Source organism: Xiphophorus maculatus, chromosome 9, assembly GCF_002775205.1.
Source record: "Xiphophorus maculatus strain JP 163 A chromosome 9, X_maculatus-5.0-male, whole genome shotgun sequence".
Lineage (NCBI taxonomy): Eukaryota > Metazoa > Chordata > Actinopteri > Cyprinodontiformes > Poeciliidae > Xiphophorus > Xiphophorus maculatus.
Window position 1 is genome coordinate 25,155,418 of NC_036451.1, and position 16,791 is coordinate 25,172,208.

Below are 16,791 nucleotides of genomic sequence, written 5' to 3' on the forward strand. Positions count from 1 at the left end.
AGAATCCCGAGTCTCGAAAGACATTTTGACATATGAAGCTCGTTTCTATGGCAATATTACAGAGCAGGAATCTAAAAGTGTTGAATTTATGCATCTGAAATTTAGGTGTCATATTCATTAAAAAAAAGTTCCTTAAATACATCACAGGACTTCAGGATTATTAATGTACATAGTCTTCTTTTGTGACTCAGAGCAGTAGCTAATATATGCTAATATATCCCAGCTAGCTTTATTATGTCCGATAATTGTAAATTTATCGCCAGTCGGCCCGACTGTTCATCTTAGCCATTGGTTCACTTCTGTTCCAAACTAAAACTATTTATTCATTTATTTATTTGCTATTTTCATTTTCATCTCTGTCAGAGTCAAGTTAATAAGGATCTACTGTATCAGAATACAGACAGTAATGCTAACAGTGCTAATCGCTCCAACGCCTTAAAGAAGATGCTAATCACAGTTTAGCTTTGTTTTGTAACAGACTCACACAGTTAGAATAGTTACAATAACTAAATATCAAGTTCATTAACTAGTTGGGTTTTGTTTGTAGGACCAGGTTTCTTGTAGTTTCTTTCAGGTTTGTAGTCTTTTTTGGAAGCAGGTCATGTATCAGTCCCTCCAGGATGTTGCCATTTTGTTTTGTGGCCTAAAACTTTTCAAAAAGTTGCAGTTTTGAAAAAGGACAGGAATTTAACAGTTAATATTTAAAAGTCCAAAAAAACGTTTTCAAGTGCTTGTTGGAACGAAACCCAAATGAAATCATGTCGTCATGTCAAATCAGAGGTCAAAGTGCAAAATGAATTCCATATTAGTCATTCAATATGAATCGTTTACATAGGAGAAGCTCTCAAAATGGTTTTAGCAAAGAAAAAGAAGAGATGCAAATCTTTAGCATCATACATGTTTTCGTTTTCCATGTTCTTCTTTCCATATCTGGTGAAACAGGAAGTTCGATTTGAGTGGGGCTGATTGGCCAGAATCCAGCCGACTTGCTGGTCAGAAGAAGGAAATCAGGTCAGATTAGCAAAGAAGTTGGTGAAACTTGCGAGTCTGTGCAAAATTTGCAAATGTCGAGTGAATCCGCATTAACAGTCGCGATCTCAACGTCGCAACTTCCTGGAGGCACTGATTTAAAGTTTTTAAAGAGCGATCCGTCTCTGCAGCTTAGAGTTTCACAAAAAATGATCGGAAATTGGCCAGAAAGCCTCGGATGGGTGCATCTCTACTTTTAGCATGCCAGCAGCCGTTGTGGGGCGTGGCAAGCATCCGAGGGAAGCTGTGTGTGTTTGGCAGCGGGTGTCTGGACGGACAGCAGACTTACTGTCGGTGAGGCCTCCCGTCATGCTGGAGGGGGTGAGCGTGTTGCGCTGCTGCGGGTTGATGAGCTGGCTCACCGACGGCAGCTTGTTCACTTTTCCGTGAGTCGGGGAGCTGGACCCGTAGGGGGTCGGGGACTGCATGGAGGTTCTGGAGCAGGAGAGAGAAGAGACGACGCGCCGTTAGCGACGCCCTCAGAGTCTGAATACGAATCTTCCAGTCATGGCATATTACCTCGTGATTACTGTGTTTTTGTTTCTTTTTTTTAATGACAGAAAAAGAATCAGATTCCAGCAGGAAAAGTTTTTTATTTCGTTTTATTATATCATGACAGAAGAGCGTGCAGAAGCCAGCAGGAGAAGCTGATCTGTTTCAAACAGAGAGGTCACATGGTGCACATCTCAAGCTTGATCTATTCGAAGCCGACTTTGAGGAAAAGTTCAAACGCACAAACTGTCCTGCAGCGGCTTTGGAAAACATGACCTGCACTAGCAGGTAGGTTTTACTCATACCCTCAAAAAACCCAGAAAAAGTTTGAGTCCAGCTCTCAGAACAACGCAAAGGCTCAAAATGTTTACTTTAGGAGTCTCAAATAGAATAAAAAAAAGAAGAAAAAGAAGAAGCAATCAGGCTTTGTTCCTGTACAAACCTCAGCCTAGAGGCTGAAAGATAGCAGCGCTTCACAAACAGCATGCAAAGTCAGTCAAATGAGTCTGTCCAGCAAAACGAGCCCCACCACAGGACGGAGGAGGGACAGGAGAAAAAAATAATACTAAAGTAGACAGAGAGGAGGTCCGTGTAGACCGGAGGAAGATGAAGATGAAGAGGAGGAGGAGGAATGTGGAGCAGTTTCAGGAGGAGCTGCAGCGCCGCCTCTGCTCTCCTGCAGACTCCAGGAGCTGGCTGCCCAGACGGCTTTTTATCAGGCTGCAGGGAGGAACCAGAGACAAGAGAGAGAGCAGAAATAAGGGCTCAGTGCAGGAGGAGAGAAAGAGAGAGAGAGACAGACAGAGAGAGAGAGAGAGAGAGAGAGAGAGAGACCCTGCAGAGGGCCAGAGGTGAAGAAAGGAGCAGGAAAATATTCACCAAACCTTTGACTTCAGCAACTTACTTACTGCAGTTCAGCTGCTGGCCAGAAGATGGCAGTGTACGCACACAGAACAGGGCATTTCACCACAGGGAGGCGTTCAGTGTGAATGCAGACAGAACTGAAGTCATTTATTTACAATGGAGTGAAGGAGTGAGGAAAACCACAAACACATGAGACAAGCGGAGCTGAGAGGAACACGGTTCTGAACGGTTCAGAAATCACTGCGTGTGTTTCACTGTCAGGCAGCAGAAACACAGCGTGGCCTCACAGTGAGGCGGTAACCGTCTCCTGGTTGCCATGGGTCGAAGGCGTCTGAAACACTTTGACTCTGTTGAAGCTGGCAGAGCAGCCACAGAGTGTTACCGCCAACCTGAGAACTTAAACGCCGCCTCTCGTCAACGTTCGGTTTCCTGGCTCCCGACCCGAGAGAGAACGAGACGGGAGGGAAGGAAAAACTGCCTCGGCTAAACGCCAGGCTCGCCCTCCAAGGGTGGCAACTTTGAGGGATTCTGGGTCAATTTCTGGATAGCTGCGGCGCTTCACCGGCAGCGCGATCAAACCCGTGACCTTTATCCATCAAATCTGCTCGGTTAGTGGCATTTAGCTGGAGTCATGCAGGAAAACTGCAGCTAGAAATGCACCAGAGAGCAGCTGGTCAGAAAAATCTGACACAACTTATGTTTACTTAAAGCTGCAGTACGTCACTTTTGTAGAAAAATACAAGAAAAGCTTTTTTTTGTTTGTTTTTACATATTAGTTGATAATATGTAAAATATGACCTGTCTCATGTTATTCTGTGGCAACATGGAGACGGTTTTAACAAATATGTTTATCATTTTATTGTAATAAGTCACGTACTGCAGCTTTAAGTTCCTACATTAAAAGCTGGAACTGATGTTTACAATCAGCAAAGCTAATAACGCTAAGCGCTAACATAAGAATTTATACTCAAAATACCACCTTCTTTGTTTTAAAATAAGAATAAAAGCCCACTTTACAGCGAATGCTCTCTCACCCAGTGTGACGTCACCTCTGGTCCTAACAGAGATGACTTTATTTTCAACTCTTTTCATTCTGGTTGCTAAACAGAGACCAGGATTGGCTGAACTGGATGGTAAAGGTCTGAGCCTGGCCACAAAGCTGAGGGTTGCATTTCTACTGTTGCTGGAAAACCTTTTGGTTTCGTTTCAGAACAATCAGAGCTGGCACTCACTGTTTCTGGAGGAGGTTCTGCTGCTGCTGTCTGTACGACTCTATTGTGTGTTGTGGCAGGAACTGCATGAGCTCCAGAGATTCTTTGATTTTCACCAACATCTCATAGATTTCACGACCTTTGATCTGCAGTGGACAAAACAAAGTTAGAGAGAGTTAGGAAGCAGTTTGTAGCGCAGAACAAAGTTTTACTCTATAATTTATAGACTTACAGGTAAACAAAACACTTCCTCATCTGTAGATCTTCTCTTCTTGATGGTGGACATCTGGATGCTTTGGGAAATCTGGCGGTAAGCTGGAAAAGAGCAGGAAAACCAAAGCAGAGTGAATGGAAAGCCGTAGCGTGTTGGACACTTACACTGAGGCAGGACAGGAGGAAGGATCGAGCAGGGCGGCAGGCAAAGGGGATGCTAACGCTAGCGCTGATGCTAACATTCCTGCAGTGTTAGTGGTTGAGGCTCCTGGACACGATCTGCACGTCACGTAAAGCCAAAGCTCATCAGCCCGCCACCAGCCCCAGCCCTACTTACGGCGCTTCGTACCCTCACTGCTCTTTGAGTTGTCCGTTACGTGCTGCTTGCGGATGCTGTCCTCGTCCGCCTTCCGGTCTCGGCCTGGGCAGGCGCAGATCCGGGCCTCGAAGCAGCGGCGGCCCAGAACCTGTCCACTGGGAGGGGAGGGAGGGGGACATGGAGACTGTCAGACACAAAGTGAGCGCACAGCGGCTGCTGGAGAGGACGGAGTGGCGTCTCTTACTCTCTGGTCTCCAAGGTGACGATGATGAGGATGGGGCGCCGGTTCATTCCGCCCACGCAGCTCGAGTTGCACATGAAATTATACAAGATTGTTGTGAATTCTGTCCCGACCTGAAGAGGGGGAAACAAAGACGGAGAGAGATTGGACTTTTTAAATCTCTTTTAAAAATATGTTTGTCACACTTTTACTCATCTTGTTTTCTGTAGCTCTACGTTAACTCATAGTTTTAATCTGTTTTATGTCGTGATGATTGGTGTAAACCGTCCACTGCTGTTTTCAAGGTGCTTTTCTAAGAAATATGACAAAACATTGATTTATTCTTATTTCACGTTGAGCTGTGGCCTTTTATTTAAATCTGGGCAGATGGATTATAAAAACTGCTGCTATATATTCAAACTAAATATTTACCATTTCCTTACAAAACCTTAGAACACCATGAAGATGAACCTTTTCACAACTCCAATGTATTTTATTTAATAGACCAAAACAAACTAGTGCATCATTTTTGAAGGGATTGAAAAACTGTTGGCACTTTCTTTCTTTTTTTACAAATAAAAATGTGTTAGGAGTGCATTTCTATTCAATCCCTCCTGAGTCAGCACTGTAAATAGCTGAAGTCCAGTGAGATTGGATGGAGAACTTAGGATATTTTCAAGTCTCAAATGGATTTGGTCTGGACTTTGACAGGGCCATTTGAACAAATCTCCTTTGATCCGTTGTGGTTTTTGGCTGCCTGTTTAAAGTCATCCAGTCTCTCCAGTCGTTTTCCAGCCTGGAACAAGATGCTTCCACCACCATCTTTGTGATATTGCACCATCTTTGTGCTGCTAGATTTCTAAAATCAAAAAAAGTTGCACTTTTCCCAATCAGCCTAACTTCTTCTGCATTTCTGCTGCCCCCCCCAAAGCCGTCAACCTGTAGAGTACTGACGGCTTTCTGCTTGCCACTCTCCAAGGGTCAAAAGTAAAAAAAATATAACTTTTTTTATTTTTTTTATTTGTAAGCATCTTTAAAACCATGCATCTTTTATCTTTCACGTAGTTTGTATTCATAAAGTGGCAAACTGCGGAAAAGCTCGAAGCTTTCCTCACCTGTGGAGGCTCGTATGGAACAAATACGCTCTGTCTCCCGGTGATGGTGTCCTCCAGGTACTGGGCGTGGCTGTTTCCCTCCACACGGATCAGGTGGCTCGGCGGCGCGATCTGACCTGGAAGCGGCGCCGTCGGGGTCATTAAAACGCTTCGCACAAACAACAATCACAGAGCGTGAGGTCTGGGACTGACCGTCGTTGAACTCGCGGCTCAGCTCGTGGTTCGGGCAGCGCTTCACCACCTCGGTCACGTGTTCGGCTTTTTTGTAGACGGGCATGGCCCGGATGACGGCCCCCTGCGGAGGCGGGGTCAGCACTTTGATCTGGATGGGACAGGTCTTGGCAATCTGGCAGTAGAGCTTCTTTAGGTCTGTCGAGTACTGAAACATAAAAACAGAGTTGAAATTGAAAACTCTTGGGCCAGCTGTGGTAGAATCTATTGAGGAAACTATCCATTAAAATATTAAGATTAATATTCATCTCAGTGTTAGATTAGTAACATCTTACACAGTAATAATTCATAACAACTTTTCACATTGATGTAATTTAGTTCTATACAGGAGAAAACAGCTTGAAGCTTAAACTATTAATGTGGCTCTTTGGCGTCAAGAGGGCCACAATGATAGTGTTGGCGGGCCGGTTTGGCCTGCGGGCCTTGTGTTTGACACCTGTGCATTAGAACATTTAAACAAACAGGAAATATCATCTGCACTGTAAAAACACAAACTATTATCAAGTATTTTCTGTCTAGTTTCTAGTGCAAATATCTTAGTACACTCAAAATAAGACAAAACTGACTTATAAGTAAGTTATTGATGAAAAAGATACAGGATAGAATTCAATCCAGTTTATTCCTATTGTGCCAATTCACAACAAATGTCATCTTAAGGCACTTTAAAAAAAACAAAACATTTCAATTCAAACACATCCATTCCAATCGATCCTAGTTATCAAACAGTGCAGTTTGATTGATTATTCCAAGTAGATTAAAAAGGTTCTAAGGAAAGCTTGGAGCTTCTATTAAGTGAATAATTTCTCAATATTTGATTTTTTTTAATATATTAGTTTCACAGGCAGAAACTAATAGATTATTTAACTTAAAACATTTTAAAGATGAAATAATCTGCCAGTGGAGCTAGCACTTTAAAAAAAATCAATTTAAAAAAATTGTTGACTTAACACAAGCTTCTATAATCTTGATGAAACTAACTTACTTTATTTGTAAGTTTGTTTTGTCTTGTTTCAGGCGTTAAGATATTTGCACAAAAAAATTTAATTCTTGGTAAGACTTAGTTTTTGCAGTGTGGAAGGAAAACATGTTTCTGTTCTTAGATTTTACAGTTTGCATTTATTATCTCCAACAGATTCATCTTGGAACACCTGTTGTCCCGACTGAACACTTCTGGTTTCTCCCTGAAGCAAAAAGTGCAAAACGCAACACTATGATTATGACCTACATAAATAAACACACATATATATAGAGAGAGAGAGAGACAGGAGGTTTGGTGGCAACAAGTGTGTATTGGCAACCTTAAAAGTGTGGTACAGAGAGCCTGTGGGACTTCCGCCATAAAATGGGCCCCTCCAGGAGTAATTAGACGGGGGCCCTGGCTTTGATCAGAGTTCTGCTGAAGCATCTGACGGTTACTCATCATACAGAGCAGCGCTTGTGAAGTGGCTGCCATGCTCCAGCTACATATTAGGCCGGGTGCAGATCTGACTTGTGCGCTTGGCTGAAAATGAATCGCTTTCAGGTCTGAGTGCAGGAGTGGAGGACTAATCGCGCGATCCGCCCGTGACCGATGCCGAAATGCAGTGGTTGCTCAAACACAAGCTGGCCCGCGTTCAACTTGGCGAGCCTCAGAGTCATAAATAATGGATGTGCCTTGATCCCTGGCACTGCTGGGATTGATAAGCAGTAAGCCATCAGAAAAGACTGAATTGTTACTAATAGGCACAACCCAACTGTGTAAACAAACCATTCAAATCACTGCTGTGTAAGCAGGGCTTTAAATCCCTCTGTGTGCAGAAGACACAGGCTGGGGGTGGAGGTGAATATTTCCTTGTCAGAGAGAGAGAGAGAGAAAGAGGAAAGAAAAAAAAGAAAAAGCGCCAGCGGCTGTGTTTGGTAACGCAAACACAACATGAAATTCCTCCTCTATTAAGTGTAATTCCAGTGAATCAAGGAACTCATCCCAGTACCAGGATGTGTTGATGTTAATTTTCCCCAGCTTGGCACAAACACACCTGACTCCTCTCTCCACGCAAAACCCGTTTTCTTATTGACCTCAACTCAACCAGCAGGTTCTGGTTTACAGAAATCAGTGCCTCACAAAGGCTTCCGTGTGATTTTGTCACACTGCGACTGCAAACGTCACTTTGTTTTACGACAAAAGCGGTGCATAATTGGGAAGCGAAAAGGAAAAAAAGGATACAGTTTTAAAACTTCCTTTTGTATCCCTGTTAGTACCTTTGACACACATTATCTTGGGTTTAATCTAAGCTCTTTGATCTAAATCATTCCACGCTGCAGAAACACAAAAAAGTATTTTTGGTCTAGTTTCTAGTTTAAATATCTCAGCACACTTAACTTACAAATGTATGTTCAGCAAGACATGAGGGCTTCTGTTAAGTCAATAATCTATTAATATTGATTTAAAAAAATACTGGCTCCACCAGCAGATTATTTCACGTATAACAAAACATTTTCCCATGTTATAGGTGAAGTGATTTTTTTTAGCAATATTAAGAAATTATTTACTTAAAAATAAGCTCCCATTTCTTGCTGAAAAGTCACTTGTGAGTTTGTTTTGTCTTATTTCAAGAGTAGAAAGATACATGCACTAGAAACCAAACCAAAAACACTTGGTACGGTTTCGTGGTTTTGCAGGGGATGTTTTCCATTACAGTTTTTAACAGATTTTCCTTCACAACTTTTCAGGAGCTGTGAATCTCTGCAGCTCCTCCAGAGTTAAAATATTGCAATATTTTTTGTAGATTTTCTACATTTATTGACGGACTGAATTTCCGACTGGTTTCACTGGATTTTAGTTACGGTGCGGCAGAGTAAAGGGGGGTTTAAAGCAGAGTTTAAACTTCACCACAACTTTCTCTCTAACTCCCCCACTGCTCTCTTTGGTCTTCATGTCGCTGCTTGTTCACTAATGCTCTCTAACAAACCAAACAGTTGGATTTATACTGAGATTAAATCACCCACTGGTAGATTAAATTAACATTTATAAATTGGGCAAATTACAAAAGCAAACCATTCACTGGACTTTATGCAACTACTGTACGTTTAAATGTGGGCGGGAATGAGTTCATAAATGCACACCACACTTTTCAGATATTTCTTAAAAGTTAAGTTGATAACCACATTTAATCTTTACTGCACATTTATCTGCTACTCAGCTTTTTATCAAACAGCAAAAGATAAAGTTGTAAGAACAGTTTTGTGAGACTTATATGATGCTACTTAAATAAAATGTTAAAGACAGACCTGAAAAAACAAAACCTTGGGTATTTCTTAGTCTAGTTTCTAGTGAAATGAGACAAAACTAACTGACAAGTAACGTTTTTTTCAAGATATAGAAGATTTTTTCCATAAATGAAATAATCTGCCAGTGGAATTTCTTTAATCAACATTTAGAGATCAGTAACTTAAAAACAGCTCCTACATCTTGCAAAAAAGTCACTTGGAAGTTAGTTTTGTCTTATTTCAAGTGACATTTGAACTCTAAACTACATCAAAATTAATTGGTAAGATTTTGTGTTTTTGCAGTGGAGGAATGGCGACTTAAAATCCAAAGCACAGTTCAGGCTCTGTGACACGTATGTCAACACGACAGCTGAACTGATTCTTCCTTAAAATCAAAGCGCCTTTCTAAAACCACCGCTTCTTAAGAAGAAGTAGAAAAAAAAAAAAAAACAAAAGAAAAGAAGAAGTTAAGATAAATAGTGGTGCTTGTCCCCTCGCCTCTAACCCGATACTCCCCATACGCCTCTGTCAATCAGTTAAATGAGGTGGAGAAGCCAAACGCAGGCGAGGAGAAACAGAAAAAGAGAGCCGAGGATTAGGAGGTGAAAACCAAAAGAAAAAAAAAACAAATGAAAAAAATGATCATTTAATGGTGTGATCACAGAGAAGGATTTATAGAGCAAAAACAACACGAGGTGATGCACAATGATCCAATCAGAGATGTTTGAAGCAGTTTGTTTAGATGATCTTAAACCTCAGCGTTTACGTTCCATCATATGCAAAGCACACACACACACACACACACACAGAGCAGGAAATCATCCCAGGCCTCCAGCTACAAACTTTTAAGAGCACAACTATGTGCTGCTGCTGTTGTGCAGGCGTGTGTGTGTGTGTGTGTTTGCTGTGCAGAGAGCGCAGTAGATGCTGCTGAGAGCGTTCAGGGTGGAGGAGGACGGCGAATTGACTGATGAGATCCAGTGGCTCACACAGGGCGCGGTGCTCAGGTGTTAACGTGTAATTATGGGCCTTTCATTGGTCACAATGTGAATTACACAGGCGAGGAACAACACGGCCGCACAATGCAGAGAGCCGCTTAATCACAATCATTTGAGAGAAAAGAAAGAAAAAAGAAAGAATGAAAGAAAGAAAAGAAGAAAAAACTGTTGATGGGAATCGCACGTGATTGGCCCGCCGGACATCCAACACGTGGAGCGACCAAAAGAAACGCATGCAGCAACTGCACTGCTGCTAAACTAGTACTGGCAAAAAAACTGCAAAAGGAGAGTTTGCAGGGATATGTGTGTGTGCCGTTACTTTCTAAATTCTGCTGAAGTTCCCCTGACAACGAAAGAGGGAAAGAAGAAGAGAGAAAGAGAGACTTCCTCTGCAGCGCAGGTTGAGGCAGGCCCACAGCTGTAGCGTTCTTCTCTCCCTGACAGGCGCTGCGGGCGCATGCAAGAGTCAAGTCCTGACAAACATCAGGCCTTAAACAAGCACTGTTTGGCGCCTCTGGTCTTGTCTTCTTCATTCCTGACATGTCATGTCATGCCTGGAGCGTCTTCCAAACCTGTTTAAATCAACAATAATCCAAAAGAGCTGCTTTTTCCCCCTTCTCCTTTCCCCTCTTTCCTCCTTTTCCTGTTTTTTGAGGAGCAGAAGCGAAGAAACCGCCTTTTTATTTAGAGAAATTGGGACGTTTTAGAGGCCCGTTTCCATCCCCCAAGAGAGAGAAACGTCTGTCGGTCGTCAGCAGAACTTATCTTGACCAACCGATCATGTGACGACACGCGTCCTGAGGCTAACCTGTACGCTGCCCTGTCGCCACTCGTAGTCTGAGGATCCAATACACATCACTGTCCTGCTCAATTCTCTCCATCCTGCACTCTTTTTTGGTTCAAAATAAGCAATAAAGCAACCATAAAAACCAATGTGTATTAATTTAGGAGAAAAGAAAAGGTAAAACTGTTTGTATTGCTTAAAATTATTTCCAAAATCTAGTTTTGTACCTTAACTGTTTGGTGGGACTGTAAAGTAGCATATTCTATGATGTGTGATGTTTTAAAGTTTTTTAAACAGGTTGCTGTTGAAAATAATTTATTCTCAATCAACTTACCTGGTTGATATAAAAAACCATATATAAAATATATAATAAAGAAGAAAATCTGGTTTAAGCAACTAACTGGCAGGTAAACAATTGTTACACTACAAAAACACAAACTCTCACCAAGTATTTTGGGGTAGTTTCTAGTCCAAGCGTCTTAGTTCACTTGAAATGAGATAAAACTAATTCACTAGTAACTTTTCTGCAAAATGTAGGAGTTTGTTTTATGTCAATGATTCTTAGTTTTGATGAAAAAGTGCCAGTTCCACTGGCAGATGAACTTATTACAAGACATTTTTCCCATGGTATGAGTTAAATAATCTGCCAGTAGAACTAGCACTTTTTCATCAATATTAAGGAATTACTGACTCAAAATAAACTCACATCTTCCTGAAAAGTTACTTGTAAGTTGGTTTTGTCTAATTTCAAGTGCACAAAGATACTTGAACTAGAAACTAGATTTTGTGTTTTTGCAGTGTAACAATTGTTTCCCTGCCTGATTCCTTGACTTTTTCTGTCATTGCCATTTTTCTTTTTCTTCGAGTTGTCCAGCTAACATTTTGTGTTTTTGATGTGTAAATAAAAAAATTAAAAAAAATCACTAATAATATTTGCTAAAAAAGTGATTTTTTTTTTTAAAGGAAGTAAAAAACAACTAAACAAAGTCGCGCAGCACCGGCCCCAAAGAAGAAAAAAAAATTGACTCTGGTAATTGTAGCTGTAGAAGAATGTGCTTTTCCATGACGATCATGGAGAGATCCCAAAGCTGTCATAAAACTTTTCCAACTCTGTCTTGGAAAAAAAAAAAAAAAAAAAAAAGTTTTCCCCCTCCACCTTTTTTCCCATCTGCGGCTCTCAGGGCTCGTCTCTCTCCGTGCGATGGGCGAGTCGCGACAAGCTCGTTGACACAAACAAGTCTCAGCCCAATTTCGTGAGGCGTGGGACGGGCCCGCAGATGTTCCAGGGGCAAGCTGCGTCTTGCTGCCTTTCGCTGGAACACTCTTCTCTTTGAGCATTCATAGCCTGTCCTCCTCCTGCGGCGCAATGTGAGATGCAGCCATCAAGCTTAACTCTCCTCAAAAAGACAGAGCCCTCTGCGAGAGCACAGGGTTCAGGAAAGAGGCACACGGTATTTACACAAGTATTACCTACAGGCCGTCAATCCATTACTGTAATCCCCCCCTGAGCTCCGCGGCGGCCCACCGATTGCCCGGACCGTGGCCGCTTTCTGACGGCGGCGGATAATACACACGGCAAACACCACCAATCTTTCGCCCTGACAATGGTCGCCTCATTTGCTACACTCCATTAATTCACAAAAAAGGAGATAAAACTGCTTATTTGTTTGACCTTTCTGCTTTTAATCTGACCCATTAGGTCGGAGGCTGCCAGCGGGGGGGAAACCGTGTGGGAGACGTTCTGGGAAGGGTTGACGTGTTGTGTAGGGGTGTATGCGTGTGTGTGTGTCACACTCATCCTAGACAGGAAGAGGTTAAGGTGTGGGTTAGGGATTAGGTGTGTCTCCGTAAGAACAGTCATCAAAAAGTACAGTACACAGTCCATTAAGTCCCGTGGAAGATCCCACAGGTCTTCAAAAAAAAAAAAAAAAAAAAGAAAAGGAAAGAAAAGAAAGAAGAAAAAAAGGGGCATTAGTGGATCTGTGCAGCGCCAGTGACATCTTCGGTGGCTCTCTGCCATCCGTCCGTCAGTCCAGCCGTTGAGCTATCGGGCTTAGATTAAGGAGAGCTTTGAGGCAGAGCTCCTGAGATCAGGCGAGGGAGGCTCCTTTAAGACGAGAAGCAACGCTGTAATCGCTAGTCTTTTAGGACGAGGCTGAAAAAAAGGACTCCATGTGAGGCAAAGGAGGGAAAAAAAAAAAAGAATCAGCCCAACAAAAAAAAAATATAATTACGTGAAGCAGAGCTGTCATGGCTGATGAATGTTATCAGTCCCATTAGGATTAAGACTCGGGTTAAAAGCTGGCAGGTTTAAGATAAGAAAAAAAAAAGAAAAACATGACATGTCCGCACCTCTGTAGTGTTAAACTAATATCAAATTTAATAGCGTCTAAAAATATTTTTTCAACTAAAAAATGAATTAAACGTCTAGAAAGAAAAAAATAGAGAAAAAAAAAGCAAAATCCTGGTTGAATAAGTGTGCACACCCCTAAACTAAATGTTTGATGAATCTTTATTTGTTTTAAGCATTTGCTTTTCTTAAATTTATATTACTTGTCCACTCTACTTGCAAAAACTGAGCATGAATTTCACTGCAGGTGATGATAATTTTCCCTCAGATTTAGCTCTGCACTCCAGTTAAACGCTTTGGTTACCTCCCATGAAGCCCTGAGCTGGTCATTTGGATGCATGTTTTTCTGTTTATAAAAACCCATATTTGTCGTCAGCGTTCCAGCAGACACCTGAAGGGTTGTGAGCAAAACCAGACGGGAGTGTGGAACCATCCATAACTTCATTCACTCCAGTTCCATCCAGAGAGCAGCAAGAACAATGATTGGAATAATTTACAAAAAAAAAAAACCCAAGCACAAATAGTATCAGTATCAACCTTAATCAGTTCAGTAAAAATGAGTTCATGATGAATGTAACTGGTATTAAAAACCGTTGACTTATGTGTGTTATGGTACATTTAGTCAGTATGAATATGGCTGTATTTTTGTTATTCGTTCATTTTTTCTCTCTCTGTTGACATTTTTCCATCTTCTGCTGTGAATTAGTTCTCAATCAATTGACTTGTTTAAATGGAGGTTAAATAAAAAACACAAAGCCCAGCGCATGCTGGTGCCACCACCGTGCTTCACTGTGGGTGTGGAGTTCTTTTGGTGATGCTCAGTGTTTTTGTGCCAAAGCACGCCTTACTGAACTACATTCTGCAACAAGGTTTTAGGACCAACTCCTGACTGATACATTTGTATAAGGAGATTGTTGTAAACATTTGCATAACATTTGTGACTATAGTTAAAAGAAGGCAAATATAAACAACTTTGTTGCAAGATGAAGAAAGGCTTCAACAAGGAATTCTCTTTAAGGATGTGCACAGTTACGCAACAAAGTTTTTGCAGCTTTCGTTTTTGAATTTTTGAGTCCATTTTAAGTTACGTTGTCTTTGGTACAATCCCTATGACTCAACCAAACTTGATGCAAGAAATGCTTTAAGAGTACTGACGGTTTTTGTGTAAAAAAAAACAAGAACTTTTAAACAATATTCATATGCAAATCAGTAAGTACTAGGTCAAGGTGTTTGTTGGAGTGTAACAACATTCAGACCGACCCAACCGGTCTTGCATCATCATGTGTTGTGACTCTGGGACTCTGGCTGTTTCCCCGCGTGAAGTCAGTGATGGGATGTGTAGTAAAGCAGGCTTCTGGGGCGTGCCTATTGCGAACCACCTCATGGTTCTACTTCAGACAAACGCTTTTGTTTTTGGGGCTGTGAAAATGAGAGGGATGAGTGAGGCGGTGTGGGAATTAGGTGACTGCTGCACTCCCACAGTTGGCGTGGCGGGTGAGTAAGGAGAGCACTCCCTGGGGTTTATACGGGAGGCAGAATAGGTTGAAATCAGCTCAGAAGGAGCCGAGGTTTGAAAATCACTACTGATGATTCAGGACTCGTTATGTAATCATCCAGATGTGTCTCAGAAGGTCCGTGATGCAACCGCAGAGAATTTCACATCCTGACTCTCAATGGCGCTGTCCTATCCCGATATATCGCCCCAAGCCACGATCTTTACAGGTGTCCGCTAGGGAGCATTGGTGCACCAGCCAGTCAGGCTGTCTGAACGGAGAGGCGCGTAAACAAGCAAACAGGTGGAGCGCCGATGCAACAGCTGTCCCTCAGACCTGTCACACACACAACCGGAGCAGGAGCAGCTGGTTGTGTGGCTTCCCTGTCACATGGTGACATCTCGCTGCATGGGGCATCGCCGCACCTGGAGCAACGATTCTGCTTGTTTACGACTTTTGTCAACACAGGTGAACTTTGCTCAACTTTAGGGTCAACTGAGGCCACTATGTCAACAATAATAATTCAATCTTTCTCTAGGTTTTTATGTTTAAACTCTTTAATACAGAACATTCATGCTCACAGTCTCAGCCTGTGAGTTAAAGTAATGCTTCATAATCTACCAATAGTGTGTTTTAAGACGATTGGTTCAATGATGTCAGTACTCCGTTTCTACCAGCAGGAGGTCACCTGTTATTTTAGTTTAGTCATAATGAGTTGGTTCAGATGTTTTTGTTGGGATCAGAACCACAATGAATGGAAACAGGATGTAATATGAAGTCTTCATAGTACAATATACAATTAAATTAGAATACACATGAGATTTAAGCATTAATATGATTATTTGCATAGCTGCACAAAAAAATCACTAAAAGAAATAAACTGATTCACATTAGTACATCGGTATAAACTAGTTTAACAGTCCAAATGGAAAGAGGAAGGAACAAAGATGGACCGACCTGCAACTTTCTGGACAGATCATACAGATGTTAATATCTGTATGGGTCCAGGTATAGAAATAACATTCTAGATTGAGTATCAGTGATAATACACCCAATCCATAAGGACAGATCTATTCAGTCTAATTCTATGCTTTGTGCTCTGAGCGACGTCATACTATATTATTTATTTTACATTATATTTAGGATTCCTAATTGCACTTTCTGAACCATTTGAAAGAAGGTTTGTTGCAGCTTATTTTTACATGTTTGATAAAGGTAGTCAACATATTCAGTTTTAGCTTCCTTATTATTTTACATTGGCTGATATACTCTGAGCTGCACACACCGAACAAATTAAAGTTGTGTTGTTTCTGTTTGACCAAGCTAGTGAAGCACTTGGTTTATTTAAATATGCTGTGCTGGTGCAAAGTTATGAAATAAATTTGTAATTCAGTACATTTATGTCTGTTTTTCTCTGTATCTGCCAATACTAAACCTCAGATATCTGTATTGGTGTTGAAAAAAGTATCCTTAATATTTATTTACTTAAGATTTATATCAGTATGTTTCACTCTTAAACAAGACAAGGAAAGTAGTTCGCACAACTGCAATGTGGAAAATAAAAAGGGACAAAAACCCTTGTCCCCCTTTTTAAACATTTTGAGCAAACAGCTAAAAATGTTCGCCCGGTTCAGAGAAACTACAGAAAATGGAAATAACCAGCAGTCAGGAAATATGAGTAAAGGTTTTTTATGTGGACAAAATATTTAACACAGATTCTTTAAATAAGAGTTTGAATCTGTGATTCAATTCTAAGATGGTTTAGAAACCGAAACACCAGCGAGTCTCATTGATGAATCCGAAGCCACAATAGAAAAGGTAAACGCTGAACGGTGAAGCAGATCAAAGACAAAGGACAACATCTAGATACAAACTGGGGCAGAAAAGAACTTAATGTTTCAGAAATTCAGGTTTTTTTTTTTTTAAATGTTTGATACAAGGATAAGGAACAAAAAATGGAAATTTCTCAAGATTGCACAAGAACACAGTAGTCTCTGAACTGAGACTCACTCAAGCATAAAAGATCCCCCCCAAACCCACCAGAGGAGTGTCAACACATGAGAGCAAACTGCAATTTAAACTGTATCTTTAGGGCTTTTAGTTCAGAGTTTGACACAAAACATATTTTCTCTCCTTTCTCTGTTTGTAGAGAGAAGTAGTTTAGGACACACTGATTTTCTGAAATCAGTTTTTGGCTGAAAATCTACAAAAAGACGCTTCAGCTCT

The 16,791-nt window shown here is 41.3% G+C and overlaps 1 protein-coding gene across 3 annotated transcripts in view; it reads right to left on the reverse strand.

The window, feature by feature from the left end:
* Positions 1-16,791, reverse strand: part of tp63 (tumor protein p63) — a 39,811-nt gene that overhangs the window by 1,938 nt on the left and 21,082 nt on the right. For all 3 annotated transcript variants that reach the window (XM_023339138.1, XM_023339139.1, XM_023339140.1), the window contains 7 exons: positions 5,656-5,842; positions 5,464-5,579; positions 4,373-4,482; positions 4,159-4,283; positions 3,829-3,911; positions 3,618-3,742; positions 1,319-1,464 (listed from right to left, as the gene is read on the reverse strand). In XM_023339138.1, the coding sequence (XP_023194906.1) occupies positions 1,319-1,464; positions 3,618-3,742; positions 3,829-3,911; positions 4,159-4,283; positions 4,373-4,482; positions 5,464-5,579; positions 5,656-5,842 (892 nt within the window). The remainder of the gene's footprint in view (positions 1-1,318; positions 1,465-3,617; positions 3,743-3,828; positions 3,912-4,158; positions 4,284-4,372; positions 4,483-5,463; positions 5,580-5,655; positions 5,843-16,791) is intronic.